The following is a 27,429-nucleotide window of genomic DNA, read 5'->3' on the forward strand; positions in this document are numbered from 1 at the left end:
TTGACGTTAGATAGACTTGTTGGGTAAACATGTTTTCTACTAAACCACTGATAAATTTGAGTTTGGTAGAGAATCAATGGGGATCAAAACCAAATTCAAGTTTAGCGAAGAGTTACGGAAGACTTAATAGTTGGATGAGTTTACTCTCGTTGGACAAATTTATCTGTAGTTTTATTTTACGGAGGAGTGATGTTTCTAAGAGTAGGAAAGTGGGTGAATGAGAAAGAAATATTGAATTAGTGATTTGTATTAGATTTGTGATTATATAGGGAAAATATTGTACTTGTTAATTTAATGTTATGCATTGACTGGGGATACACATTATGAACGATGGTAACCTCTACTAGACATTTGACTCATAGATAATGAAGTTTAGGTGATAAGAGTTAAAGAAGGCTCATATGATGGAAACTCTTTTTTTGGATACACTATAAGCAAACTCACACTGTCATGATGAGATTGTGATCGTGAAGTTTAACATAGTCGATCATAACAAATGTTTTATAATCTCGTCACATGTATACGACTTTTAGTGTCCAATTTAATAATTCAATGCATAAATCCATAATTAAGTTTTTATAATTATATCATAAGGAATACTTTGTGCTATTGGTATAGATAAATGCTAATTTTTGTTGGCTTTATGTCTTTAGGTAGTATATCATTAAAAAATTATGAAATATCTATGTTTAAAATTATTTATAGTTTACCCTATATCTTTTAGTGTTTTTTTTTTTGTTTCTCTTTTACAATTATTTTTATAATGGCTTGAGTAGATAAATATACTGGTGAGAGTGATGCTAAGTTAGACGAAAGATTTGATTAAGTATAAGTTTTACGTTTCATGATTATATATGTTATCAAGTACAATGTCCAAATTTATATTATTTTAATTTAAAGAGTTAATTATTTTAAATTAATTATAATAGAATCGATAATTATTAGTAATAACTTAATCATCAGCATTCTCCTTTATAAAATTGTAAGAAAAGAAGTTTATGGCATTAATCATGCTCAAAGATCAATTGCATGAAACTTGCCTACGCATTACAGACAAAGAAAGCCCTCCCCTTCCCATTTTGTCGTTATGTTAACAACTTGTTCCGAGAATAAGAATTAGTTTTGAAAATAAATATAAGCTATTAACATTTTAAAGGTATATGTTATAGAATGTTTATCATATACAAAAGTATTTCATAATTTTTATTTTTATTTTCTATAATAACGGTTGATAAAATAGGTTTATGAACCGTTATTCATATTCATTATATATTTATCATATTCATTATTTAACTTGATATAGTATTCATAAATAAATAACATAATCTTATACTTAAAACTTTTCATTATAAATTTATTATAATATTTTAATAAATATTAATACACTTAAAATACAAGATCAAACTATACAAAAATTGGGAACTGTTTTATGTTGTTAACTAACTCAAAATATAAAATATTATATTTGAAATATATATATATATATATATATATATATATATATATATTATATGTATACACACGTATATATTATATTTACAAATAATAAAAAAATATGATTCTTTTTCTTCAGTTGCAAACAAAATTCAAAGTAAATTGTTGTATTAAAGAAAAAATAGATAAAACAATTTAAATTTTGTTTTAATTATTTGGTTAAATTTTGAAGACCTCTATTTACAATATACTCTTTGCTCATCTTCAAAATTTTAAAAATAAAACATTAAATAATTTAGTAATCAAAATATAAAGTTATATCAAGTTCAATTCTTTAATGAAAGTTTTTTGACAAATCACTTATGATAGGTTAACAATTTTCTTTAACAATTTTTTGACAATAAATTATGTGTCACTGTTTTATTGGACTGTATATTTGAAACGGACCAATCATAAGCCATCACATAGAAAGTTGTTAAAAAGTTGTCAAAAAAAGACTGTGAAAAGAACATTTTCCACAAAAGAAAATAACTTTTTAACAACTTTTTCACAATAACCTACGTGAATAACCTACGTGGTAACTTGTGATAGGTCCGTTTCAAATATACGGACCAATAAAATAGTGACACGTACTCTTGTAAAATAATTATTAAAAAAAGTGGTTAAAATATCATGTTTCTTGGATAAAACTGGTGTAAGTTAGATAGATACATGGGACAAAAATGATTGTGTAACGAATTTAATGTTCATCATCTGTTTTCTTTAGTACTACACGAGAAGAAATCTACTGTGAGATGGATAACAATGGAATCTAGCATAAATGCTTTCATGATTAAAAACGCATTTTTTTCCTGTTACATTCAATATTCCACACTCCGGCTCAGAAACAATGGCCTCAGGTAATGGAGCAACACAAAGCCCAAGCTGCACCATAAACTAGGCTTTCATAAATGATTCCTTCAGGACAATTTCAACATACTTATAACACAAAAGTTGGTGATGTAAAACGTAAACCAGAATCTTATCTGGATGCGATCATGAACTTTTAGTGATCAATATTGCCTCCTTTATCAAGTGCTCACAACTATGTGGACTGTTCGTACTCCGTAACTGTACCATATAGCAACTCAAAAAAAAAATGAAAAAGAAAAAGGTAAGAGACTTTTACAGATACATATAGTTTAATAATAAACTTGTTATGATATATATAATCATCTTGCTCATGCATGGTTGGGAGTGTAAGAACACGACAGTGTTGTCCTCAACCAGCAGAAATTATTACATGTTTGGAGACTATTATTCTGAGTACTTATCTATGTATAATATTCTTATACTTTCAAGTTCGTAGGAAGGGTTAACAATGTGTGACACAGGTACATGATTTCGGATCAGTAGAATGTTGTTGTGGGACACTAAGGTTGTTGTTTGGGGATGTCAACACCATCAACGTTTCTGAACCAAAATGTCTGGTTCAAACGAGCTGCATCCTCTGGAACATCTTCCATCACCCACTCATGTCCTTTCGGGAAGTAAATTCCTGTGCGTGGGTGTGGGACCCACCAAGAGGAATCCTCTATCCTCCTATCAGTCTTTGAGACTTCTGCAGAGCTTTCTGCAGTAGAAGCCTGAGCAGTACCAGAGAATTTGTTTCGTCCACTCTTTGCTCTCTTAGCTCCCCTGCAGTTAAAGCTTGATCTTTTCAACTTCTCCACAAAAAGAAAAAAAGAAAAAAAAAAGTCTGAAAAGGTTATAAAACATCTTCTCCATGAATTCACCAAATCAGTGTTTGATTGAGTGGAAATACTGTATTGAGAGCAGACAGAAAGACTATGATGTTGATAAATGGTAAAAACTATGTAGGAGATGAGAAAAGTTACCCCAGAAGCAACAAGTTTGATTTGGTGATGCCTCCTCTAACCATTAGCTGCAAGAAACGGAATAAGTAATAAGTGAATGATTGCAGTACTGTCTGGTACAACAAAATGTGTCAAGACACGAAGGCTGCTTTAGGAAGTATGGAGAGCCTATGAGGGTATTTATAATGACAAGAATAGTGTAGCAATAGCAAGTGGTGGAATAAGTTCGAATGCACGTGTGAGGCACGAAACGATATATTTTAGATGTGAAAGGCGAAAAGGGTTGTTTGTGTATTATTGTGCTGTGGAAATGAATCTGCGGCTATAAAAGCTTGCTTTGGATACAAAACGTTTCTAGAAATGGGAGGGAGTTATAAAATTGTGGATTTTTTCTTCCAATTATTTGATCTCCTATCTGCAGGACGATATGGAGGTGTGGCATTGTACTTAGAAAGTTTTTTGTGTTATTTAACTATTGTTCTAATGAATCGATCGTAGAAGGGTCCGTTGTCCGTTGTGTTGTATTGTGTCTCGTGTGTAATCCGTGTGAGAATAGATGCTATGAGGAGTATGGTGTTTTGTTCTTCTTTTTCAATATACCAATTTAACACCATCAATGAGTTTAAGCGCGTGCATAAAAGAGTTGAGCTAGTTATAAAAGTGGAAATAAACAAGTGGGTGAGTGGGTGCATTAGAAAGCAGACTTAGTATGTAGCTGCTCTTATTCACACATCCTTTTGTAATTTCTCCTCAAAAACCAAATATAATTAATATGTAATTGTATGGTGACCCCCGATGGCGGTATCCGAGAAACATCAAAGCCGGACGATTGAGACGAGTAGGTTTTCAAACATGATCAAGGTAAAACACCAATTAAGGATGATGAGACGATGGATTGGACCATGATTAAGGTTTTGCTAATCCAAAACCCACGACCAAAACTATAAATACAGGTCAACGGTGAGAGGTAAACAAATTCATTAATTACGCATTTATTATCGCACTTAACTTACCGATCGGATTATTACTGACTTTGGCATCGGAGCACCTATAACAGGTACACCTTCGATCGGTGTGCACAAGTGTCTGGAAGAAATTGTGCAGCACTTAGATGACTTGACCCCACACGGAAAGAGTAATAGTTTTAGATTAATGGATGAAGAGGCTTTATTCACTATTAAATGCTTCTTGAAGGGTATAATTGTTTAAAAAAAAAAAATCTATGCCTTAACTTCCCAGTTAACTATCTCATGAATGAACATAACTTTACCATAGAATAAAACAAAAGCTTACAAGAATAAAACATCACCTATGTACATGCACCTGCCTTGGGTATTCGAATATGTCGTTTCATATCAAATGTTCATTTTACACATTATAAGTCAAACTTCGACTCTGAAGAGCATACTCAGATTTAGATCAATATGTGTTAGTGGAAACTTCAAATTGTAATGAGGTAGTGAAATTTGAACAGATTAATAAATTGGTTTATATTGGAAGAGATATCAAATATTTTGTGACGGAAATTAATGTAGATTGCATTTATTATTGTTACCCGGCTTCACCATTTTATCCTTAAAAAACATATTGAAGATTGAAAGAAGAAAGAAATACTTCAACTATATTTGATTTTAAATTTTAAGAAATGTGAAACTATTAAGTGTAATAAATTTTAAATAAATAATTCAAGTTATTCTTATTTTTATTTGATTTATTTTCATAATTCTTATGATAAATATTATAGAGAATTAAATTTTATTTTATTTATTAAAAATATAATTTTATATGTTAAATATTCTATATTAAGTTATTAAATTTATAATAGAAATCACACAAATGTAATTATTTTTTTAAACTTAGCTACGTTTTTAAATCGGTTTATGAACATAGATTTTTATTTTATTGACGACTTTGTTTTCAGTGAGTATGAAACTGTAATTATAGTTTCGTTAATTATATCTTTTTTGGAATATTTATTTATAGTATTAAGAATTATGTTTAAAACTTTGAAATAAATCATTAAGTATAATTATTTAATTAATACTAGTTTTTATTAAATAATAGGTTTGATTTTTATATACTAATAAGAAGAAGAATGTGTATTAATACGAAAAATTATAAGTATAATCTTTATGATAATTTTTCAAAAGACAGTTATATCACATATGTCAATTTTTGTTATTCCATCACAGTGTACAAAATTTGTATTAATGATACACACACATACATATATATATATATATATATATATATATATATATATATATATATATATATATATAAAGTTAATAATAACATAATGGGTTTAAATTGTAACTCATCGCTAATAACCATTTTATTATTTTTTTCCAAAGAACATTAGAAAAATTGTAATGTTCTTGTGTAATGTTTAAATGATTTAGATGCCTGCTATTTATTTATCCAATAATATAAGTTGACATTTTTATTTTTAATACTATAAAATGTACTTTTTTTGTCATTATTACTTTTTTACATCATGATAAATAAATATATGTAAATTAATAAAAAAAATATTAAATAATAAGATAAACAATAAAGAAAGAATAATTACTTTATTGAATTTGTAAAATAACACATAAATAAGAATAAAAATTTATCTTCTGACAGTTACAAAATTAATATAATATAATTTATACACGGTAAGATTACTAATATTTTCATAATAATTATTTTATAATAGATTGAAAATGAAAAAATGTTCAATTAACGGAACTTAAAAAAATTTCGCTCTTAAGAATTAAAGAATATATATATATAAATATGGTTCTAAGGAATAGTTTTCATCATTACAAAATAATTTTTTTGTTGTTTGATAAACAAGAAATTGAACAGAAGAAAAATAATAAAATTAGTTTTTTTAGTTTAGTAAAAAAAGAGAGTTAAAAATAGCTTAAAATAGCGGTGAATTTTACTATATTATTTTTTATGCAGGAAATATTTAAAAACCTTGAATCAGTCCTTTAATTGATACAAATCCATCTAAACCAACCTAAATGTTATATTGTTTATATATTTGATTTAATTATTCATTTGATATAATTTAATTTTTCCTTTAAGTTTCTTAAATCAAATTAATAATTTTTCATAAAAAATTGAATAAGAATGGATTGTTTTATTCTACATAATGTTAGCGTTAATTTTGATGAAAAGTTAACAGTTCGATTTAAAAAATTTAATGAAAAGATTAAATTATATTTTTTTTATAAATCAAAACTAAATTGCATCATTTTACAAATTAAAAATTAAGACTAATAAAAATACTAAAAGATTAATTTAACATTTTTCTGACAAAAGAGAGACTAATGATAAATTAAACTATATTTTTTTTAACAAAAACAGAAATGTCTCTGAATGTGGAAACAGAACAAAATAAAAGAAAAATCTCCCGCCTTGCATTTGGTGACATGTTCCTTAGAAACAAAGACCCGCTACCAAAGCCAAGATCTTTAATAATCTTCACTGTTATGTCCTCCTTCACACCCCAATGGGTAGTTGCAGAATCGTTTAAGGAGAAAAAGTAGAGAGAAAAGGAAAAGAAGAAGAAGCCTTCATCCTTTTAATTATTTATTTATTTTTTCTGTGAGGAGAAACAATGAAAGGCAAAGTGAAGAGTTTCAAACTGAAATTGGGGATACCTGCATTTTTCTTCATTTGCTCCCTTTTTGTCTTTGCTGGCTTTTTTGTATCTCCTCTCCTCTTTCAGGTTTCTATATTGCTTCCTTTCTTGGGTTCTTGTGCTTTCATTATTCACTAGCAACGCATTTCAGGATTTGGAGGATGTGAGATCAAAATCAAGAATACTCCAAGAATTTGAGAAGAAAGTATATGAACCTGTTGAGCATGGTGAATCCGGGGAATCCTTTTTTGATTCAATCCCATTTCAGGTGAATTCCCTTTGTTTTCTTTCCTCTGGGGTTGGATCAGTGGATTTTAGTTTAGTCACAATTTGATGTATATTATCTGATGAATTTACCTGATTAAGTTTTTGATGATATGATTGTGCATGATGGTTCATAATTAATATTTTTTTAATTAATAAAATTTAGCTATTAATTACTGATGTTTCTGGATTGTTATCAGTGCCTTTATTCGTCAATTTTCCTGCACCTGTGATATCATTGACAATTTAGCAGTAACTCATCAGTTGTTGGAGGCACTTTCTCGAGAAAGGTTTTGTTAAAATCTCTTACAAAAATATTGGAAAATATGTTAACTTGTTGGACATTGCAAATGTAAAAGACATTGGTTTTGTGGAATGGGATTTGCAATTACTGGATTGTACTTGGCGTCAGTAAAAGCCACCACAGGCAGATACATTGATTAATTAACTCATGCAGCATTGGTTTAAAAGTGGATGGTATCTGTTTGACATAGAGACTCCAAATAGAAATTGCTGTTTTATATATTTTGAACTCAATTCTGCTTATGATCGTCACTTCATTTTTTCACTGTGATCCCGTTCTTTTTACAGATTTTAAGTTGGAGACCGCGGGCGGTTTATTTTCCAAACTTTACTAGTGTGGAAGCATGTCAGCAAATAATTGAAATGGCAAAAGCAAAACTTGAACCATCAAAACTGGCTTTGCGGAAAGGAGAAACTGCTGAGAGCACAAAAGACACTAGAACAAGGTACTGTTTGAGCAAACCCTTTTCCCATAATCTATTGTAATATATGTGGAGTAACTTTTTGGACCTCTCGCAGTGAGAAAGATGCATGTGGAATAATTTAGAATCTCATCGATATATTTTCCTAATATATGATACATGGATGGATAAGTGAATCGGATAACATACATGTCTGATACAAATATACAGGATATGATACCTACACATAATACATATTTAAGTTTGTATGAAAATCCATAAAACATACCAAATATATAAGTGTATTGTGTAAATTCAAATTAAAAACATTTTTTTTAAACATTACTGAAATGAAAATTAAAAATTAGTTTTTATTACTTACATTTATAACACTATAAATCTCGTTGTTAGTTTAGAATAATTTCATAAAGAGAACAATTCCCTTTTAAAGATACATTGTTTCTATATTTTTATATTATAAATATTTACATATTGCTCGTTGTCATATCGTAGATAAATGCTAACCGGTTAACTCAGTTTTTTTGGTAAGTAACTTTTGATTTTGAAAGTTAAAAATGTTACATATTGAAGATGACGGTGAGACATTTGTGTTGCTGCTATATGCTAATTTTTCGCGGGCAACAGTTCAGGCACATTTATCAGTGCATCAGGAGACAAATCTGGCATTTTAGACATGTTAGAGAGGAAAATTGCTAGAGTTACAATGATTCCAAGGAGCCATGGGGAAGTATGTCTCTTTCCTAAGTATTTTTTGTGACTTTCCACAGCACTGTAAGTGTTCATGTATGAGTAAAGCCGGAATGCTGTCACAATTTTGCAGAAATTCAATATATTGAAGTACGAGGTTGGCCAGAAATATGATTCTCATTACGATGCGTTCAACCCAGATGAATACGGCATTGTTAAGAGCCAAAGGGTATATTAAGTTCTTAATTAGCACAACTTGTCAAACACTTTGTATGTTTTCATAGGAATATGCAAGTATAAATTTATCATGTTATTCCAGCAATTCCTTTGTATGCAGGATCTCTCTATGATGAGTATTCATTCTATATGGAAAACATTTGGAGGCAATTTGTGTAACTTGCTCATTCTTTTCTGAATGCGTCTTTGCTGGTTTATCATGCAGATGGCTTCCTTTCTGTTATACCTATCAAATGTTGAAGCAGGAGGAGAAACAATGTTCCCTTATGAGGTGGATTAGGAAACTAATTACTGTCACTCTCCCTTATACATTATACTGTGAAATCTTAAAGTGTAAGCAGTCATTTAAGTATTCAAATTTGCAGGGTGGTTTGCATATTGATACGGATTATGATTATCGAAAATGCATTGGTTTGAAGGTTAAGCCACGACAGGGCGATGGACTTTTATTTTATTCACTGTTACCAAATGGGAAAATTGATAAGGTACTCTTTCATTTTCAGATATATGAATATGATTGACGTTACTTTTACAGTACGCATGAACAGAGAAATTTTCATTAAGCAAAAAGGGAAATGAAATACATGTAAAAACTTAGAAATGTAGTAATTTCAGAACTTGGTGAAAAGTGGTGATTTTGTTTGTCAAACCCACTTCTCGTTTTCTGAATATTTCTGCAGACTTCTCTTCATGGAAGTTGTCCAGTGATTAAGGGAGAGAAATGGGTGGCAACAAAGTGGATTGATGATGAAGAGCAATAGTACTACAGCAAAAATGATTTTAAACAACAATGAAATACTATGATCTAAAGAGTAAAAACCGTTGCGTAAATTGTGAGTATAGAAATTCATCTTCTAAAATTTTGAATATTTGTATTTTAATATTTAATGAATATTATAATTTGGTAACACGAACAGTTATGTTACTTTTGAACAAATATAATTTTTGTACACTGAATTATCTTAGCTTTTTTTATTTGTGCAGTGTCTTTGTCATGACATGTTTCTTTCTGTAATACTACGTTGGTTTGAGCGTATTCTACTGTAGACAGATATTTGAGAAAATGAAAAAGCTAGATTTTTTTGTGTTAGTTTGAGATGACACGGGGTGATGTTGTGGATGAAAAAGAGGGATCATTCATCTTCTCTCATCTCTCGTATTAGAAGAGATTTGAAGAATGAAGGTTAGTTTTATTATATTATTCCTACAGTTTTAATAATAATAATAATTTTTATTTTTATAATAACTTTTACAATTATATATAATATTAATAATTATAATTTTATATTACTGTTATTACTACGAATATTTTAATAATATTCCATTTCTACTAATTAAATAATTTTTTTTCTAAAATAAATACATCCTAAATGTCCAAGTCCAAATATCATTAAGTGCGATAATAAATCAAATTTATATGTTTTATTATTATTTTTTTTAGACTTTAATAGTTTTAATTGAAATTCACTTTTTTATAAGATCAGGAACGGAAAACACCCATTTGATTTTATTTAATAAAGATTTCCACGATGTTATAATTCAAGTTGCTAACACAGATTTCAGGATGCTATAAACTAAAAACAATATTTTCAAAACCTAAAAAACATTTAAGCCGCAAACAAATTAAAGAGGGTGTTGCTCCCTCTACCACCACACCTTTCTCCCTCCACCTTTCTCCCTCCACCTTTCATTTACTATTTTGTCCTTCAGTAAAATTTTATTTTTAGGATTATTATTTTTTAATTTTACTCATTTACAATCTATTTAACTAATAACCTATTCTAATTCCATACATGAGTAAAATATTTTTTATTTTATTTTAACTTTATATTTCTTCTTCTCTTTCTTTTGTCGTTGTGAGATACTAAAAGTTGCAAAGGTTGGTAGTGGTGGAAATAATTATCAAGCAGTCTCCCTCTCGTGGTGCAGTGTCGCTCTCGTGGTGCAGTGCGTGGAGTGGTACAGTGTGTGTCGTGCTTCCTCGTATTCGAATAAACCTTGAAATAAAACCCTAAAATAAAAAACGTAATCTTTAAACCCTAAAATAAAAAACGTAATCTTTAAACGGAGGTGATATTATGTCAACATCCGTTTAAGGAAAAACAGATGTCGACATCCGTCATCCGTTTTACCTTAAACGGATGTTGACATCTTACGTTTTTTATTTTAGAGTTTGTTTTATTAGGAGACATCCGTTGATGTATACTTTCTCATGCGGGTTGTTGATGCTCTGGACGCTCTCGATGTTCTTCCACACCACGGCGACGACACTCCTCACACCACGATAACAATGGAAGCTTTCAAACCAAAAAAAAAAATGGGAAGAAAAAGGAATGGAAGTGCGGGAGGTGAAACGGAAATGGAGAAAGGGGAAGAGAGTTCTGTGGGTGGGTGCTGGGAAAGTAAAATTAGGGTTTCAAATTATTTAAAATAGGGTAAAAGTAAAAAAAAATTAACTTAAGGATATAATTGTATTTAAAATAATATGAGGAAGTGGAGGAAGTATAGGATGGTGGTGGAGGGAGCAACAACCAATTAAAAATGGACCAAAATAAAATATCAATAAGGATTACTATTTGGAGAAACCGGTTGGGTTGAAGAAAAAGAAAGATTAAAAAGAGTTGAAGAAGACGATAAGATTAAAAAGAAATAGAATACGTAAAATGAGAAAAGATATACTTTAATTATAATTCAATATAAAAGCTAGCGTGGGATTTATAATTAGCAATAAATTGATTTTACTTTTAGTTAATATGAAAATTTTAGTATATTTCTATATTAAGATATATATTTATTAAGTAAAAAATTAAATATTGATAGGTGAAATAATATAAGGCAAAATAATAAATTTAATAAGTAACAAATTTAATTAAAATATATTTTAATTTATAATTTTAGTATCATGTAGATTTCAAATTTAATTTAATCTTATAAAATTATATTATAAATAATATTTGTATCCAATTATATATGATGATTTTATGACTATTTGTAAAATTTTCAATGTAAAGAAAGAAAAAAAATGCATAGATCATAAACAACTTGATAAAAAAAATGAAAGAGTTTAAGAGAAGATGAAGGTAAAACTAAAAAGGATATATCATAGAAATAACGTACAAATATAACTTTACTTAGTATTCTTATTATGCACCTTTTGTTTTTTGAACTGCATAGCAATGCTTAGCGTTGCAATTTCTGATAATTAAAATACTTTCTTTTACTCAATTTTGATTTACTTTTATGTTCATTTTCAATAAAAAAATTATGAAACTGTTTTAAGTTTAAAATGAATACTCTTCTTCTCTCGTCTTCATTGATGTTCGCCAATATTCATTATATTGTTTTTTAAATTACTTTTCATATTTTTGTATGAATATAAATAAATTAATTTTAATTAGTTTAGTTTTAATTAAACTTAAATACTAATCTGGTTTTTATTTTTTGAGTTTATTCAATTTAGATTTAATTGTTTATAACTTTTGTCAAATTTATTTAATTTGATCATTTATTTTTCTGTCGTTTAAATAATTAATCAACAATTAATTATGTCTTCACGTTGGTGATCATTTTTAGTTTTTTTTTAATAAATAAATGTTTTTAATTTTTTTAATTTAAATAAAAATGTTTACGTGTCAAATCAATGTTGTAGGTGACATTTGTAAGGGCTTATATTCGTTATTTTTGTTTAATTTATTTTTATTTTAAATAAAAATTTCTTGTCTCTCTACAAATTGAGATTAATTTAATTTTATATAATTATTATGTTGATAGTTTTATTAAAATCCACATTTTAATTTAATACTTTTAATTTATGATTAGAGTTGGATTTAAATTAGAATTAAAATTTTTAAAATAAGGAGTAAAATTAAAATGAAAATTCAAAAACAGGGAATAACACATCTGATACCAAAACGTAACACTCATTCAGCATGTTATTAAAAACTTAAAAAGAATTTGCTCATATTTTAAACGTAGTTATTTTACATCATAAAATAAAATTATAATATTTATTTATTTCATCTTTGAAGCAATCAAATTTATTTCAAATGATAAAAACATTTAAAAATAGTCAATAATTGAAATTTATTCAAAATACATCCGAAATAAAAGAAAATGTATTTATAAAGTAATCTTCAAGTTCTTAACTATTGTGGATATGAACCATTATATATAACGATATCTGATCACGTATAACTACAACAACAAATCTGCAAAGGTGAGATAATTTAAAAGAAAACATAATAATTAAACTTAAAATATATGATAATAACACGTCATAACATATAGACATGGTCCAACATGTTCAATCATCAATAAATTATATAAGTTTTAAAACATGTTCAATCATCATAAGAATTATTATTTGTGTGATTTTTGTTATATACAAGAGATTTAAAAAGGTTTTTTAAGAAAAAAAAACATAGAGCTAAGAAAATAAATGTTTAATATTTTATGATTATTACAAGGATAATCCAAAATATCTTAAGAGTATTTAAGGTTTTCAGAGTGAGAGTGAAACTAATCAATATATACAGTATATGAGTGAGTGTCACGAGTGGAGTATATGTTATTATTATGATTGTAATGACATGTCAATGTGTGTTTGTTTGGAAACATAAATGTATGTTTATGTATGGTGACTATAGGAAAGATGGTGAAGGATAACTCCAATTGTACAATAAGTATACTTAGTTCTCTAGAGAGTAATAAAAAGTGATATACATATACTTTGTCGTGACTCTCAACAAGAATAATAGTCAATCAACTACTTTTTAATGGTATTAGTTCTTGTTTTTTAATTTTCCGTCTTAATTTTAAACCTTGTAACCATAAACTAAAAATAATTAATAAAATGTGAATTTTAATAAAAATATCAATATAATATTTATATAAAAATTAAATTTAGTTTTAACTTAAAAAATGATAAAATTACTTAGTTTTAAAAAATTGAAAAAAAAATATAAAAATCAAATTAAATATAAAATATTAACCTTATATTACTAGTTTTAACACATGACATGATTTCACCTATAAATATTTTTTTTAAATTAAACAAAAACGGATACAAATAAAGCTGTTAAAACGGGTAATCCAAATAAAAAAATTGGATTGGCTCCAAAGAATTACATTTTTTTTAATTCAAATCTAAATAAGCGTCACACTAAAAATGATGTTAAACTCCAAAGACAATCCTAAATAAAAGTATCATATCATTCATTCAAGCGTAATAAAAAAACATGTACAAAAGGCGAACAAATAAGTTTTTAATATTGATAATTTTTGTATCACTTGTCCATTTATAATATTAGACTCCTAAATAGATAAATCCATAATATTTTTCTCTCTTGAAACATCTTCTTTATCACCATCTACAATATAATAAAAAAATGCTAACTAATAATATTGAAACAAAAAATAAAATAAATTAGGTGGGTTGGTGAGCTAACCCGGCTCACCGCACCGCAGGTTCAACCCGGTGAACCGGGTTCTAAGTGAACCGGGTTGAAAAAACTAACCCGCATAAAAAAATTACATTTTTTTCAAACCTAATTCAACTCAAACTCGTGGTGAGACGGGTTAGCTCGCGGGTTATAACCCATTTTCACAGCGCTAGATACAAATATCATTAAGTGTATGTGAATTATTTAAACAATCTTAATAAAAAAATCAAAATCAAATTAAATTGAAAAAATTAAAATTAAAATAAAATAAATATTAAAACTAATTTAAATAAATTTAATAAAAATAGAAATTATATTAATATTTAAGTTTTTTAATTAATAGAAATACGGAAAAAAAGAAAATGGAGAGGACAAAGAAAGAGTGAGTGAGCTAAACGCAATGTCGTGCAGAGTGGGGAGAAGAAGTCTGTACACAGAAATATGAAGAGATCGAGCGTGTGTCACGCGCTACGTCGTCGTATGGAAGAGAAAGATAGAGTGAGGGACGCGTGTGGGCAAGGAAGACAAAACAATAGAAAAAAGAAATAAGAAAAAGAGAAAGTGGCAATAAGACGCGCTGTGAGTGCAGAGTGAAAGACGAGCGAGTGAACCAAGCGAGTTGAGTTGCCCTCCGATCCCATCCACAATTCAACTGTTTCCCCCAAATTTCAAAACCCTAGCTTTCCCACTCGCGCTTTTACCCACTCGCGCCTCGTGATCTCCCGCTCTTTAAGGTTTTCCCTTCTCCCTCTTCCCTTCTGCTTACCCGCTCCCTTTTCAATTTTCTGTGATTTTTTCTACCAAAGGAATATTTTTTATGCTTTGTCAATGCTCACGTACTGAACCTTCTTGCTCAAACACCATCTGGGTTTTCTAATTCCATTCACTTCACGCACATTTCTCACGTAAAAGTTCTAAATTCACTGAAAAAAATATATACTTGTAGTCTAAGAAAAGTAGAGCCATTTTAGCTGGAACCCAAACCTACAAGTTTGGGTAAAATGTGATTTCTTAATGAAGAGCTGGAAACTGCGTTTGCTCACTCAGTTGTCACTATCAAACTCTACTCACTCAATGCGTCGTTTGCTTTTTGTTGAATGATCATTCTGTGCTCACTGATAAACAAGTTTTTAGCTACAGCAGTAGCTTGCTTATCTTCTTGTTTTATCTATTGTCCTACGGCAGCATGCTTTCTTTGAATTTAGTGTTACTGTTTCTGTAGTTTGGATTGTTCATTTAGTTGTGACTTTCTTGGCGTTGTTGATTAGTTTCAACTCTTGTTCTCTGGTGTCATTGGGTTGGGATTTAATGTAATGGCCCTCTGCGTGATTAACAATGTTTGAATTTCTACTGGAAGGGGGTGTTCACACTGAGTATTTCATGATATCTAAAATAGTAATGTTTCTGAAGGGGGGTACAAAATGCTTGTTGGAAACCAAAAAACAATTTCTTGTTCTCTGATTTTGCACACTTCTTGATCAGTGTTCCCAGACCTGGAAACATCTAGAACCTTTGTATTTTCTTACATGTCTAAAGTCAATTTTTGTTTTATAACCTCAGTCCTTGAATTTGGGGCTGGCTAACTTTTTCTGAGTTAGTTTAAGTTGCCTACAATTTCACTCGTGACATTGCAAGGTGTGCGTCCCCTAACCTGTCAAGAATCGCTGTAAATTCAATATTTGGATCATTACACTTTTCTGTTGTACTGATTAGAAACTTTTTTATTTGTATTTTTCAAAGACAGGTAGCATCCAAAGTGCAATTTATAGTGTAGCAGGTATTCAGGAAGCAGTGCATGTGAGTGAAAATATGGGTGATGCACTAAATGAAGTGCAGCACAGGGGTGGTGTACCCGCTTCTTCTCCCAAGAGGGACATTGCATTGTTTGAAGGAGACAAGGATTTTGAGCCGCACAATGGCATTGAATTTGAATCCCATGAAGCAGCATATTTATTTTATCAGGAATATGCCAAATCTATGGGATTCACTACTTCAATAAAAAACAGCAGACGTTCGAAGAAAACAAAAGAATTTATTGATGCCAAATTTGCATGCTCTAGGTATGGAGTTACGCCTGAGTTTGACAGTGGCAGCAGTCGAAGACCAAGTGTAAAGAAAACAGATTGCAAAGCTTGCATGCACGTGAAGAGAAAGCCAGATGGAAAATGGATCATTCACGAATTTATAAAGGAACATAATCATGAACTTTTACCAGCTTTGGCATATCATTTTCGGATTCATAGAAATGTGAAATTAGCTGAAAAGAATAATATTGATATCTTGAATGCTGTTAGTGAACGCACCAGAAAGATGTATGTTGAAATGTCAAGGCAATCTGGAGGCTGTCAAAACATCGGGTCTTTTGTGAGTGATATAAACTATCAGTTTGACAGAGGCCAGTATCTGGCTTTGGAAGAGGGAGATGCCCAAATTATGCTTGAGTATTTTAAGCATGTGCAAAAGGAGAGTCCCAACTTCTTCTATTCTATAGATTTAAGTGAAGAACAGCGGTTAAGAAATCTATTTTGGATTGATGCAAAAAGTATCAATGATTATCTTAGCTTTAATGATGTAGTTTCATTTGATACCACTTACATAAAAAGCAATGACAAGTTGCCGTTTGCACCTTTTGTTGGAGTGAATCATCACTCTCAGCCTATTTTGCTTGGATGTGCATTGGTTGCTGATGAGAGTAAACCAACATTTGTTTGGTTAATGAAGACATGGCTTAGAGCTATGGGTGGGCAAGCTCCCAAGGTTATAATCACTGATCAAGACAAAGCCTTGAAGGCAGCAATTGAAGAAGTCTTTCCGAATGTACGTCATTGTTTTTCTCTTTGCCACATACTAGAGAGGATACCAGAAAATCTCTCTTTTGTGATCAAACAACACAACAACTTCTTACAAAAATTTAATAAGTGCATTTTTAAATCGACAGAGGACCAGTTTGACATGAGATGGTGGAAAATGGTCAGCATATATGAACTCCAAGATGATGTTTGGTTTCAGTCATTGTATGAGGACCGGAAAAAGTGGGTGCCGACTTACATGGGGGATACCTTTTTAGCTGGAATGTCTACACCTCAGCGCTCTGAAAGTACGAGCTCTTTCTTTGACAAATATATTCATAAGAAAATTACCCTCAAGGAGTTTGTAAAACAGTATGGGATAATTCTGCAGAATAGGTATGATGAAGAAGCCATTGCGGATTTTGAATCATTGCACAAGCAGCCAGCACTTAAATCTCCTTCACCTTGGGAAAAGCAAATGTCAACAATTTATACGCATGCAATATTTAAGAAATTTCAAGTTGAAGTTCTGGGTGTAGCTGGTTGTCAATCTAGGATAGATGTTGGAGATGGAACTCTTGCAAAGTTCATAGTTCAAGATTATGAGAAGGATGAAGAGTTTTTGGTAACTTGGAATGAAATGAGCTCAGAGGTCTCTTGCTTTTGTCGATTGTTTGAATATAAAGGTTTCCTCTGCAGGCATGCTTTGAGTGTTCTGCAACGTTGTGGTTGTTCAAGTGTTCCATCTCATTATATCTTGAAGAGGTGGACGAAAGATGCCAAAATTAAGGAATCAGTGGCTGATAGGACAAGAAGGATACAAACTAGGGTGCAGCGTTATAATGACTTGTGTAAACGAGCCATCGATTTAAGTGAAGAAGGATCATTATCTGAAGAGAATTACAATGTTGTTTTTCGTGCACTTGTTGACGCCTTGAAGAACTGTGTATTGGTGAATAATTGTAACAACAACGGTGCAGAAACTAGCAACAATGCCTATGGCCTTCGTGAAACAGAAGAAAATCAGGGTCCTCTTGCTTTGAAACCAAATAAAAAGAGGAACGCAGCTAGGAAAAGAAAGGTGCGTTCTGATTTTTGTGGCTGATCTGCATATAAGTTATTTTGGCTTTTGTGAAGATCAGGAAATTGATTTGAAAATCTCTTTTATAGGCACAATTAGAGCAGGATGTTATACTTGTTAATGCTCAAGATAGCCTGCAGCAAATGGTTTGTGTTACCTACGTTTCAATCCTGATCTATTTTAGTTTTTACAAATCTAGAGTGCATTTGATACGTTGAAAATTATTACCCTTCTTGTAACTCGTGCTTTCGTTCTTTTAGGATAATCTCAGCTCGGATGCAATGACCCTTAATGGATATTATGGTACCCAGCAGAATGTGCAAGGACTGGTATGTTATACTTGTCTGTGAATAAATGGTTACATATATATCCTGTACTTTAAGAGTCAATGCCATGATTAATAATTTTGGTTTTTGTAGCAGGTACAATTGAACTTAATGGAGCCGCCTCATGATGGCTACTATGTTAATCAACAGGGCATGCAAGGCCTGGTAAATTGTCCCAATGATGATTATATTTTGCAGATACGAGTTTGTCATATATAATTGTATTTTAACAGAATTATAAATTGATATTCGGATCTTCGTAGGGTCCTTTGAATTCCATGGCTCCAAGCCATGATGGGTTTTTTGGAACACAGCAAGGAATTCATGGGCTGGTAGTGTACTTTTTTTTAATGCAATGTTGGGAAGTCAGATTATTTGATTAACTTCATGATGAAAGTTGGCTAATTTTTGTTGGATCGTGTAGGGAGGGCAATTGGAATTTCGTCCATCAACTACTTTTGGATATAGCCTTCAGGTTTGCGTACGAAATAGTCCATATACATACAGTACTATCTCCTTAGACTTGGAATAAAATAATTTATGCTTTGTTTTCACTGTCTTCATCACATAACCTTGATTGCAGGATGAACCTGATCCCCAGTTTCATGGCAACAGTTCAAGAAATACTTAGATTTTTTTCTCTTCACTGAGATGATAGTTTCCTTAGAGGCCATCAAGTTTCTATGTGGTGACTGAAAAGACGATTGAAGGAAAATGGGCACTTCGTTGTCTTGATACAACAGTCTGTACATAGTTGCTTTAACTACATTTACAACTGAAATTTTTGTTCACCTCACATCTTGACAACATTTCAGCATCCTGTATTGTACATTGAAGTTGCCCATATGAGCTGCAAAGTCTGTTTCCACTTCTTTTTCCTTCATTGTGGTGGACACCTCACAATGAATATATGAATGAGTAAAAACATCTTGCTTTCTGCCTTGTCTTTGTTTATGGTGGCACATAAGTGAGGAATCAACTGTTCTCAAACTGGAATGAGAGGATGTCACGAAATCCCGTGCTAGTATGATGGGAAAGAAGATATTCAGTTTTACATGTGAGGTGTGGCTTGTGATCGGAACAATTACTTTTCATGATAACCAGAAGGTGTCCATTAGAACGATCTGTATAATCAGTTATACGTTTATATAGTGAACTTTTATATCATAGCTTACTACTACAAGATCCTTTTCTGAATATCGTTCTAACTGTTGTAGTATTCATGTTGTATTTGTGGTGAGTGGGATATTAGTGTTAAAAGTTTCTGCATTCTCCACCCTCTATTTTTAACCCTTCGAGAGAAAAGCTTTACGAGTTCCCTTGTATATAGTAGAACGATTTTGTTATTTGTTCATCCGCATTGGAACCATGTTAATACAGGAGAACTGATTCATGTTAATATGGTTTATGTTTTGGAGGGATTTCGTATAGTTTAGGTGAAATGTGTGTCCAAAAATATAAACCAAATGTGAACAAACAAATAAATGTAAATGTATTCGAGCTACCATTGCTTTATTACTAATAAAATTATCTATTGAAATATGTAAGTGATTAAAACTTACTATCTTAACAAATTTAATTAATAGAATCTTATTTTTAATCACGATTTTTTAATATTAATTAAAATAATTAATTTTTTTAATAGAGAATTAATTAAGGAAAAATAGATATTAAGTACGAAAAGTTATAAAATGTGTATATAATAACTAAGTAAACAAATTGTTTTATTTAAAAATAAATGAAGAAATAAATAATTACATTGAAGGGTTGCACTTGCACCTAACCAATTATTGTTCACAATTAATATACAAATTATTGTTCAAGCAAATATGACACCTTGATAATTAAGTAATACTGTGTATTTCTCTTAAAACCACTAACCATTGCTGTAAGTGGCCATGAATTTATATATGCAATAAATTTGCTTTCGTTTCTAAGCAGGAATAAAATAAATGCAATGTTTTTTTCTTCTTTAAAGTTTCTCCAACCATCAATTCGATTTTCCACGTCAGCCAAATTCTTAAAAGAAAGTTTATGGAATAAAAAATCATGCATAATTAGATTGGCCTATTTAAAGTAATATATAATGAGATTTTGTCATTTTATATAAAAAATCATTGTATAAACCTGTGTGATGTGAAAAAAAAAAGAATGAGATAAGGTATGATAAAGTGAAACTACAATAGGGAAATCCATTGCATGTTGATGTGTGATGTGCTTTTTTAAATTTCAAATTTTAAAACACATAAAATTAATATAAATATTAAATTTCGACTTATTGAGGTAAAATAAAGTAATAGAAAAAGGAGAATTTTTTTTTTGCTTGTGTTTCCTTAAAGATATTGCACAGTATGATCTAGGAATATAATATTCAAGTTAATTTAAATACAAATATGTGGAATAATTGTAAAAATAGAAAAGGAAAATAATTAATAATTTAAGTGGCCGTTATAAATCAAGGCAACGGCTAGTTTTCCATGTGCCGCTTTGTGAAGTAAAAGGAGGGTTTCGTTACGCGAAAACTAAACTTACTTCATCTTATTCTTTGTTTAGTCGAATCTGAAGCTGAGAAGTTCCGTGAATCTGAGAGTGAAAGTAAAGACAAAACAGTAGTGTTGAAGACATCGGATGTAATGGACGTTGGGTGCAACTCTGGGTCAGAGAATCACTCCCCCAATGCCTCTGCTCCTCCTCTTAATTCTCCTACCGCCACCGTCAATTCCAAGATCGGAAAGGTAAGTTTTCCATCTTTATGTTCAAAACGTTTTTCGTCTTCCATTTCGCCAGGCAAATCAGTTGTCTTTTGTCTTTTTTAATTTTCTACATTCTTTGTTTCTGATTGGTGTTTACTGATTCAAATCATTAACCTGGTTGAGCCACTGATCCAATGCTAGTTCTTTGAGAAACCCTAGTAACAGGGAGGGTCGTAGAATTACCTCATATCCAGGTGGAAACTAACAATTTAGACTCCAGTAATTCCAGAGATGAGTGTTGTTTTAGAACTGATCTTAATGAGGAGTTTCTTTTATCCAGTATCATGTTTGAAATTGGTATAGTTAAGATGATCTGAAGGAACAAACCCTAGGGTCTGAAAATATCTAGCAAATTCATGTAACAAACGACAATTGCATCAACCAGGATAATTTAAGTGCCTAGTTGGATACGTGTTGCATTATCCTAACTCACGTTTAAATTTCAGGTAACTTGATTTTGGATCCACAATTGATTTGATTTTTTTGTTAAAACAACTTTAGACAGCTTCTTGAATTGAATATATATATATACACACACACACACACTATCATCGAATAATTTGATAATTCAGGCTGATTATGACATTATTTTCTAGAAGAATTCAATAAATAATTTTCATGTTTTGCAGCTCTATTTATTTATTTGTTTTTTTATCTGTTTGTAATTTAAATAAATTGTTTAGCTGAGTCTATAACAACTCCGTTTTCTTTTACTGAATGGTGCAGAATAAATTGAGCAGGGAGTCTGGTCAATCTACATCAAGTGCTCTTAACAAGTGCAAATCACAAATTAGAAAGCCTCCTCGTCGTAAAACCTCGCCTGTTAACTGGTTCCCACGCAAAAAAGGGGATACCTACATGAATAGGAAAATTAAGATGCTTCAGGTTTTGCCATAAACACATATATTTGTTACTATTAGTATTTCGTTTATTATTTCTGAATTGCAATGCTAACACACACTTGACCTTTCCAGGAAGTAGATGGTATAAATTTGACGCTTGATCAGACGCTAGGCAGTTCTAACCCACATTATTCAAGAGTGCTGAGGGAGAAAATGGCAGCTAGAGATGCGGCGCATAAGGCAATGGAGACCCGAAGAGCTGCATTAGTGGAAGCCTCTTGGTGTCGTATTTTACGTTCTGCCAGGTAAAATTTTTCTGCAAGCTGTACTTAGCGTTGTTGAATTCTAATTTGTATATTGTATTTTATGTGGTTCCAGCTAAAGTTTTCTGGAAACAGCCATGGTGAGCATTGTCGATTTCTAATTTGTATATTGGATTTAATGTCTGTTTTTGGTATTGTTGTTTTCAGGATTCCTAGTGATGATGCCGAGGCTCAACTCTTAAAGGCAGAAAAAAGTGCGGAAGAAGCTTTTGGGACAGCCCAGGCTATGGGTGTTATTATGTTTGACTTGCCAAACTGCCCTAGGAAGCTTTGCCAAACAGAGACATCCTCAGTTCATGGAGAAGGATCATATACCCATGGTGTTACTGCATCTTTTGAAACTGCCTTTGAGGTGGACAGAGAAGTGGCTGCCGCAGTCAAAACTGCATTTATTAGGCTTGCAAAGTGCACTTCATTTAGTAAAGGTGAATTCAAAGAATTGTTAAGAAAAATTAGTGAAAACCCAGATACGGGTGAAAGTAATCAGGACCTGACTGAATTCTGTTCAGAGTATAAATCTGAGTCCGGGACAGAGTTTGATTCAGCCTCTCAAAAGAGTGACTTCAACTCCCAAGAGTTAGATTCCGAGATACCTTTTCTTGGGAAAAGCAGGGGGAGGAGGAGACAGTCTCTTGAGAACAGAATAAAACTTGTGGATATGATGATTGAGAGGTTAAAATGTTTTCAAGAAGATGAACTTTCTTCCCTCGCCACTATAGTTGCAACTTATGGTTTGAATGCTTCCTTGGCTGAAGTGCAGAATGCCAAACTGCATAATCTAGACTCTTCAACTGAGTATTCATCCTCTTCAGCGACTAATTTTCCTGCGAGAAGAATGTCATCGTTGGGATTGGGAAAGTTAGCCTTGGATGTGACGAGAAAGAAGCAAGTTGAGCCAGAAGTACCAAGCCTGGATAAGTTTTTAGTTAAGCACGTGACAAAACTTGAAAGAGAGGTTTGGGAAGCCAAACAGACCCGAAAGACAAAGACAGAACCAGTCAGGGATAGCTCTCGTAAATCTGTTGATGAAACTCCACCAGAGAATGTACCTGATTTGGGAAGTATTCTAGTGAAGAATTATTCAAAATTAGAGAAAGACATCAAGGAGGCAAAAATTAAGTCCGGAAAGGAGATGCCAGCAGTTTCAAGCGACATGCCAAACAGGCCAAAGGATCACATAGAAGTACCAAGCTTAGATATGGTCTTAGTGAAACATGTCTCAAGACTTGAAAAGGAGGTCCAAGAAGCAAAAAACAGAAGAATCAATGAGAATAACAGTTTGAAGAAAGAAGTTTATCCAAATACATCAGGTGAACTGGATTCAACTTTCTATTCTGATGAAGCATTGGATAGGAAAGAAAACATAAATTCGAACATAGGGTCCAAATCAGGGGAAAACAAAGATGGGTTGGAGAAAATACGGGCAAGGCCAGTGCACAGATTGGAAAGAGAGAAGCTGCATGCGTTGTCATTGGGAAGCCGTGAAAACTACAAACAAAGAATGAATCATGAGGCAACGAATGTTCCAGAATATGAGAGCTTGGATAAAGTTTTAGTAAAGCACGTCTCTATACTAGAGAAGGAGAAAATGAGGAGCAATCTGGAGGAAGAATGGGGCCAAGTTAAGAGAAGCCACAGAAACATCCATTTAGAAACAAATGAAGGCGGTCTGGATCAGGTCTTGGTTAAGCATAAATCCAGACTGGAGCAAGAAAAGATGGTTGCTGCACAGCAGCCAGAGACCACCTCAGTTAGTCGTTCAATGACTCGTCGTGAAGCAAAGGAGAGAGAGTTGCAAGAAACGTGGGGAGGATTGAGCTTAGGAAACGTCCATTTGGAAACAAATGAAGGTGGTCTGAACCAAGTGTCGGTAAAAAATAAATCCAGACTTGAGGGAGAAAAGATGGTTGCTGCTGAGCGGTCAGAGAACTCGGTAAGTCTTTCAGTGTCTCGTCGTGAAGCAAGGGAGAGAGAGTTGCAAGAAGCTTGGGGAGGACTGAGCCTAGGAAACTCCATTAAAACTCGTGTCTCTAAGCTTGAACGCGAAAAGGTTAGTCCTATCTAGCATGTCTAATTTAGCTGTTGGAACTTCAAAAGCTTTTCCCAAAACCAACTTGCTATCATTGAGTCGTGTAACTCTAAATTCCTTTCATGCTTTTTTCTTCTACATTGACAGTTGCAAAAAGTTATTGACTCTGTACAATCTGCTTTGCTTGGTAATTTTTAGGCTGCCTGGATTAAAGCCGAAGAGGAGGAACGGAAGCAAGCAATGAAAGCACTTTGATTGCAATATCTCGTACAATTCATTCATTCATCCTTGTTGATAAAAATGTGCTAATACTGTATTTTGGCTATTGTGCTTCAGCTTCTGACAAATTGTCCATCTCATAGACGTCCGTTTTGATTTCATCCTTGCATTGACAGAGAAGTCAGCAAAATTATAAAAATGTGAGCAACTTAGTCAATATTTCGGCCCGGGATATATTTCAGCCAGCATATGAGACTGTCAGCACGTTATAAGCTCTCCATAAATTTGTATCAAATGGTAGCCATTGATGTAAACAAAAGATGATAAACTACATATGTAAATGATAAATTCAGACATTACACTTTAATAATTATTTCGCGTTTTAAAATAGTATCAGATTTTGTAAGTCTGTACTTTATTTAGTAATGGCAATGCAGAAAAATATTATTTTTATGGATAGTTAGTATCTTAGTTTCAAACAACACAATTATTTAAAAAGGAGCCAACTAAAAGTATATTTTGAATTTTTACGACTCTGAGATCAGTGGAAAGCAGAAAATGAAAAAAAAAAGAACTTTGTTGTCTATCTTTTTCTTGAAAAGTTTACTATTTTAATATAATTTCTTCAAAAAAGATTATTAAAATGGACTTATAAATATTATAAATTTGAGTTAATTTTACTTAAGAAACACGATTCCAACATTTTAATACAGGACCTTTGTTTGATATATACGATATTTGATTTGTAATTAAATTGTGAGTATGAACAGCTTTTACTTCTTTTTCTTTTAATTGCACTTTTTTTTTCTTTTTTATAGCAAAGTTGTTTGATGAATATAAAAAAAATATGCCGTACATATTAAATACGATTTTTGTATTTTATAAAAAAAATTAAAAGATTGAAATAATTGTAAAACGTATTTAAGAAAAAAAGTCCTATTTTTGAAGATGGACTTTACAATTTAATAATCTTTTTGATATTTAACCATTCTAGTAACTTTCCTAGAAATTACGTATGCAAATTTTGCTCATTTTTTTCTCCATTCCAAGAAAAGCATCTCACTACCACCCATTTATTAATATATTAGTATTATTTCATATATATAAAAAATTATTAATTATATAGAGGATAGTTCTAGAACGGTCGGTGAGGTGGCACGGGAGAGATGATTTAAATTCCAGGTCACAGCGTTGCAGTGACAAAAAGCTTCCTAATTAAGCTACCTTTTCACTCCTTTCTTCTCCCTTTCATCAATCCATTGTGTGTTCTGTGTTTTGCCGATCATAACAGAACAACCATGGGAGGAGGCAATGGCCAGAAATCCAAGATGGCGCGTGAGAGAAACATGGAGAAAAATAAAGCTTCCAAAGGTATTCCTTCTTTTTTTCTCTTCAAATTCTCGTTGTTTCCTTCTCTCCTCATAGATCTGTCTTTTTATTTTCTGATTCTGTAGGAAGCCAGCTAGAGGCGAACAAGAAGGCCATGAACATCCAGGTGCCTGCTCCTTTCACCCCCACTCAATGCCATTCATTATATATATTTTTTTTCTATTTACAATTCACTTTTCTAGTAGATACCATTATGATTATGATAAGCCTAAGGACTCTGGTTCTGCAAATTGTGACCCTAATTGCCTGACCTAATCATATCTGCTTATTCTACTCTAATTTATTTGTCCTCACTCTCTGAAATTTGTTTGTTACTTCTTATTCAAATTAAATTGCCGTCGCACTCTTTGACATATTCTTTTATGAAGTAATAACATTTATTAAGAAAATGTGAAAACTTAGGAGAAAGGTTATTAAAGAAGAAACAAGACTCATAACATGTTTGGATTAGTCTCTGGAAGACATGACTTGAGTCTGGGGATGGGTCAAAATGGTTTCTTGCATTGACCATGATGCTTGGACGTGTTGGAAACACTTGGTTCAAAACTGTGAACTCAGTCTCATTGAAGCATTTGGAAGTAGCTTTGCATTACACTAAAATAAAGTCTTATATTTGTTCCAAATCCACCTGAGTTGAAGTTATGTTTGTCTGATGAAGGGTAAGACAAAACACGTTTTGCTAATTACATAACCAAAACAGTTTTAATTGCAAATTTCTGAACAACACTATTAAAATCAGTTTTTTTTTTTTTTATTATTATCTGTTGTCCAAACAAAAATAACATTCACCTTTGCTTAAAATTGACTCTACAAAATTAATTCTACATGTGTATATCCAAACATGCACTTAAGTAGCTTTCTGATTTCTAATACATTTCAACAAGAGTATGCTCTTTTATAGACAAATTATTGACTCCGTTTACGTGCGTGATGACTTTTGTTCCTGTCTCTGTGGCTGGTGTTGTTGCTGGCTGTTGAAATTGATTAATCTCGGGGACAATGGATAACGAGTGCAGTGCAAGGTGTGCATGCAGACATTCATTTGTACCACATCGGAGGTTAAGTGCCGGGAACATGCTGAAGCCAAGCATCCCAAGGCTGATGTCTTTGCTTGTTTTCCTCATCTTAAAAAGTGACCATTACATTTTGTACAACATGCCTATGTAATACTGCGTTCACCAACCAACTATAGTTGGTTAACCAAACTATTCATAACATATTTCTCAAAGTTAATGTCAGATGTTAGCTAATTCCAAGTTAATCTGAGATTAAGATTATAAATGAGTTATTATGATTTTTCGTTGTCAAAGATTTCAATTGATTCTTTTTTCATTTATCTTCTTTGTGAATCTTTACTTTCATGAGATGCTCACCAATCTTATTAATTTGGTTTGATG

The 27,429-nt window shown here is 31.5% G+C and overlaps 5 protein-coding genes across 10 annotated transcripts; 4 read left to right on the forward strand and 1 right to left on the reverse strand.

The window, feature by feature from the left end:
- Window positions 1-2,609: 2,609 nt before the first annotated feature.
- Window positions 2,610-3,434, reverse strand: LOC108325620 (uncharacterized). Its single transcript, XM_017558712.2, has 2 exons — window positions 3,312-3,434; window positions 2,610-3,111 (listed from the first exon to the last, which is right to left on the reverse strand). Exons 1-2 carry the CDS (start codon window positions 3,353-3,355, stop codon window positions 2,847-2,849), a joined length of 309 nt encoding a protein of 102 aa, XP_017414201.1. The 5' UTR covers window positions 3,356-3,434; the 3' UTR covers window positions 2,610-2,846.
- Window positions 3,435-6,750: 3,316 nt separating this feature from the next.
- LOC108325582 (probable prolyl 4-hydroxylase 9) lies at window positions 6,751-9,923 on the forward strand. 2 transcript variants are annotated; one of them, XR_001831846.2, is made up of 9 exons: window positions 6,751-6,993; window positions 7,079-7,195; window positions 7,783-7,940; window positions 8,541-8,643; window positions 8,737-8,832; window positions 9,046-9,111; window positions 9,206-9,325; window positions 9,521-9,673; window positions 9,825-9,923. XR_001831846.2 is itself a non-coding variant. In XM_052874876.1 (8 exons), exons 1-8 carry the CDS (start codon window positions 6,904-6,906, stop codon window positions 9,599-9,601), a joined length of 831 nt encoding a protein of 276 aa, XP_052730836.1. In that variant the 5' UTR covers window positions 6,751-6,903; the 3' UTR covers window positions 9,602-9,749. The 2 variants fall into 2 exon arrangements, 1 of the variants encoding a protein (XP_052730836.1); XM_052874876.1 differs by lacking the exon at window positions 9,825-9,923 and having other exon boundaries at window positions 9,521-9,749.
- A 4,917-nt stretch (window positions 9,924-14,840) lies between these two features.
- LOC108326414 (protein FAR-RED IMPAIRED RESPONSE 1) lies at window positions 14,841-19,753 on the forward strand. Of its 5 annotated transcripts, none has more exons than XM_017559912.2 (8): window positions 14,841-15,015; window positions 16,022-18,151; window positions 18,241-18,297; window positions 18,412-18,480; window positions 18,574-18,642; window positions 18,741-18,809; window positions 18,902-18,952; window positions 19,061-19,753. In XM_017559912.2, the coding sequence occupies exons 2-8, from the start codon at window positions 16,091-16,093 to the stop codon at window positions 19,106-19,108; spliced, it is 2,424 nt and encodes an 807-aa protein (XP_017415401.2). In that variant the 5' UTR covers window positions 14,841-15,015; window positions 16,022-16,090; the 3' UTR covers window positions 19,109-19,753. The 5 variants fall into 5 exon arrangements, with proteins under 5 accessions (XP_017415401.2, XP_017415399.2, XP_052730837.1 ...); XM_017559910.2 differs by having other exon boundaries at window positions 16,026-18,151; window positions 18,571-18,642; XM_017559909.2 differs by having other exon boundaries at window positions 14,842-15,015; window positions 18,571-18,642.
- Window positions 19,754-20,972: 1,219 nt separating this feature from the next.
- LOC108324281 (uncharacterized) lies at window positions 20,973-25,033 on the forward strand. The gene is made up of 5 exons (XM_017557189.2): window positions 20,973-21,212; window positions 21,957-22,115; window positions 22,205-22,377; window positions 22,543-24,445; window positions 24,623-25,033. Exons 1-5 carry the CDS (start codon window positions 21,111-21,113, stop codon window positions 24,677-24,679), a joined length of 2,394 nt encoding a protein of 797 aa, XP_017412678.1. The 5' UTR covers window positions 20,973-21,110; the 3' UTR covers window positions 24,680-25,033.
- A 781-nt stretch (window positions 25,034-25,814) lies between these two features.
- On the forward strand, window positions 25,815-27,326 carry LOC108325106 (uncharacterized protein At2g23090). Its single transcript, XM_017558117.2, has 3 exons — window positions 25,815-26,014; window positions 26,098-26,138; window positions 27,049-27,326. Exons 1-3 carry the CDS (start codon window positions 25,942-25,944, stop codon window positions 27,166-27,168), a joined length of 234 nt encoding a protein of 77 aa, XP_017413606.1. The 5' UTR covers window positions 25,815-25,941; the 3' UTR covers window positions 27,169-27,326.
- Window positions 27,327-27,429: the final 103 nt, after the last annotated feature.

The sequence above is a fragment of the Vigna angularis genome, chromosome 3, assembly GCF_016808095.1.
Source record: "Vigna angularis cultivar LongXiaoDou No.4 chromosome 3, ASM1680809v1, whole genome shotgun sequence".
Taxonomy (NCBI): domain Eukaryota; kingdom Viridiplantae; phylum Streptophyta; class Magnoliopsida; order Fabales; family Fabaceae; genus Vigna; species Vigna angularis.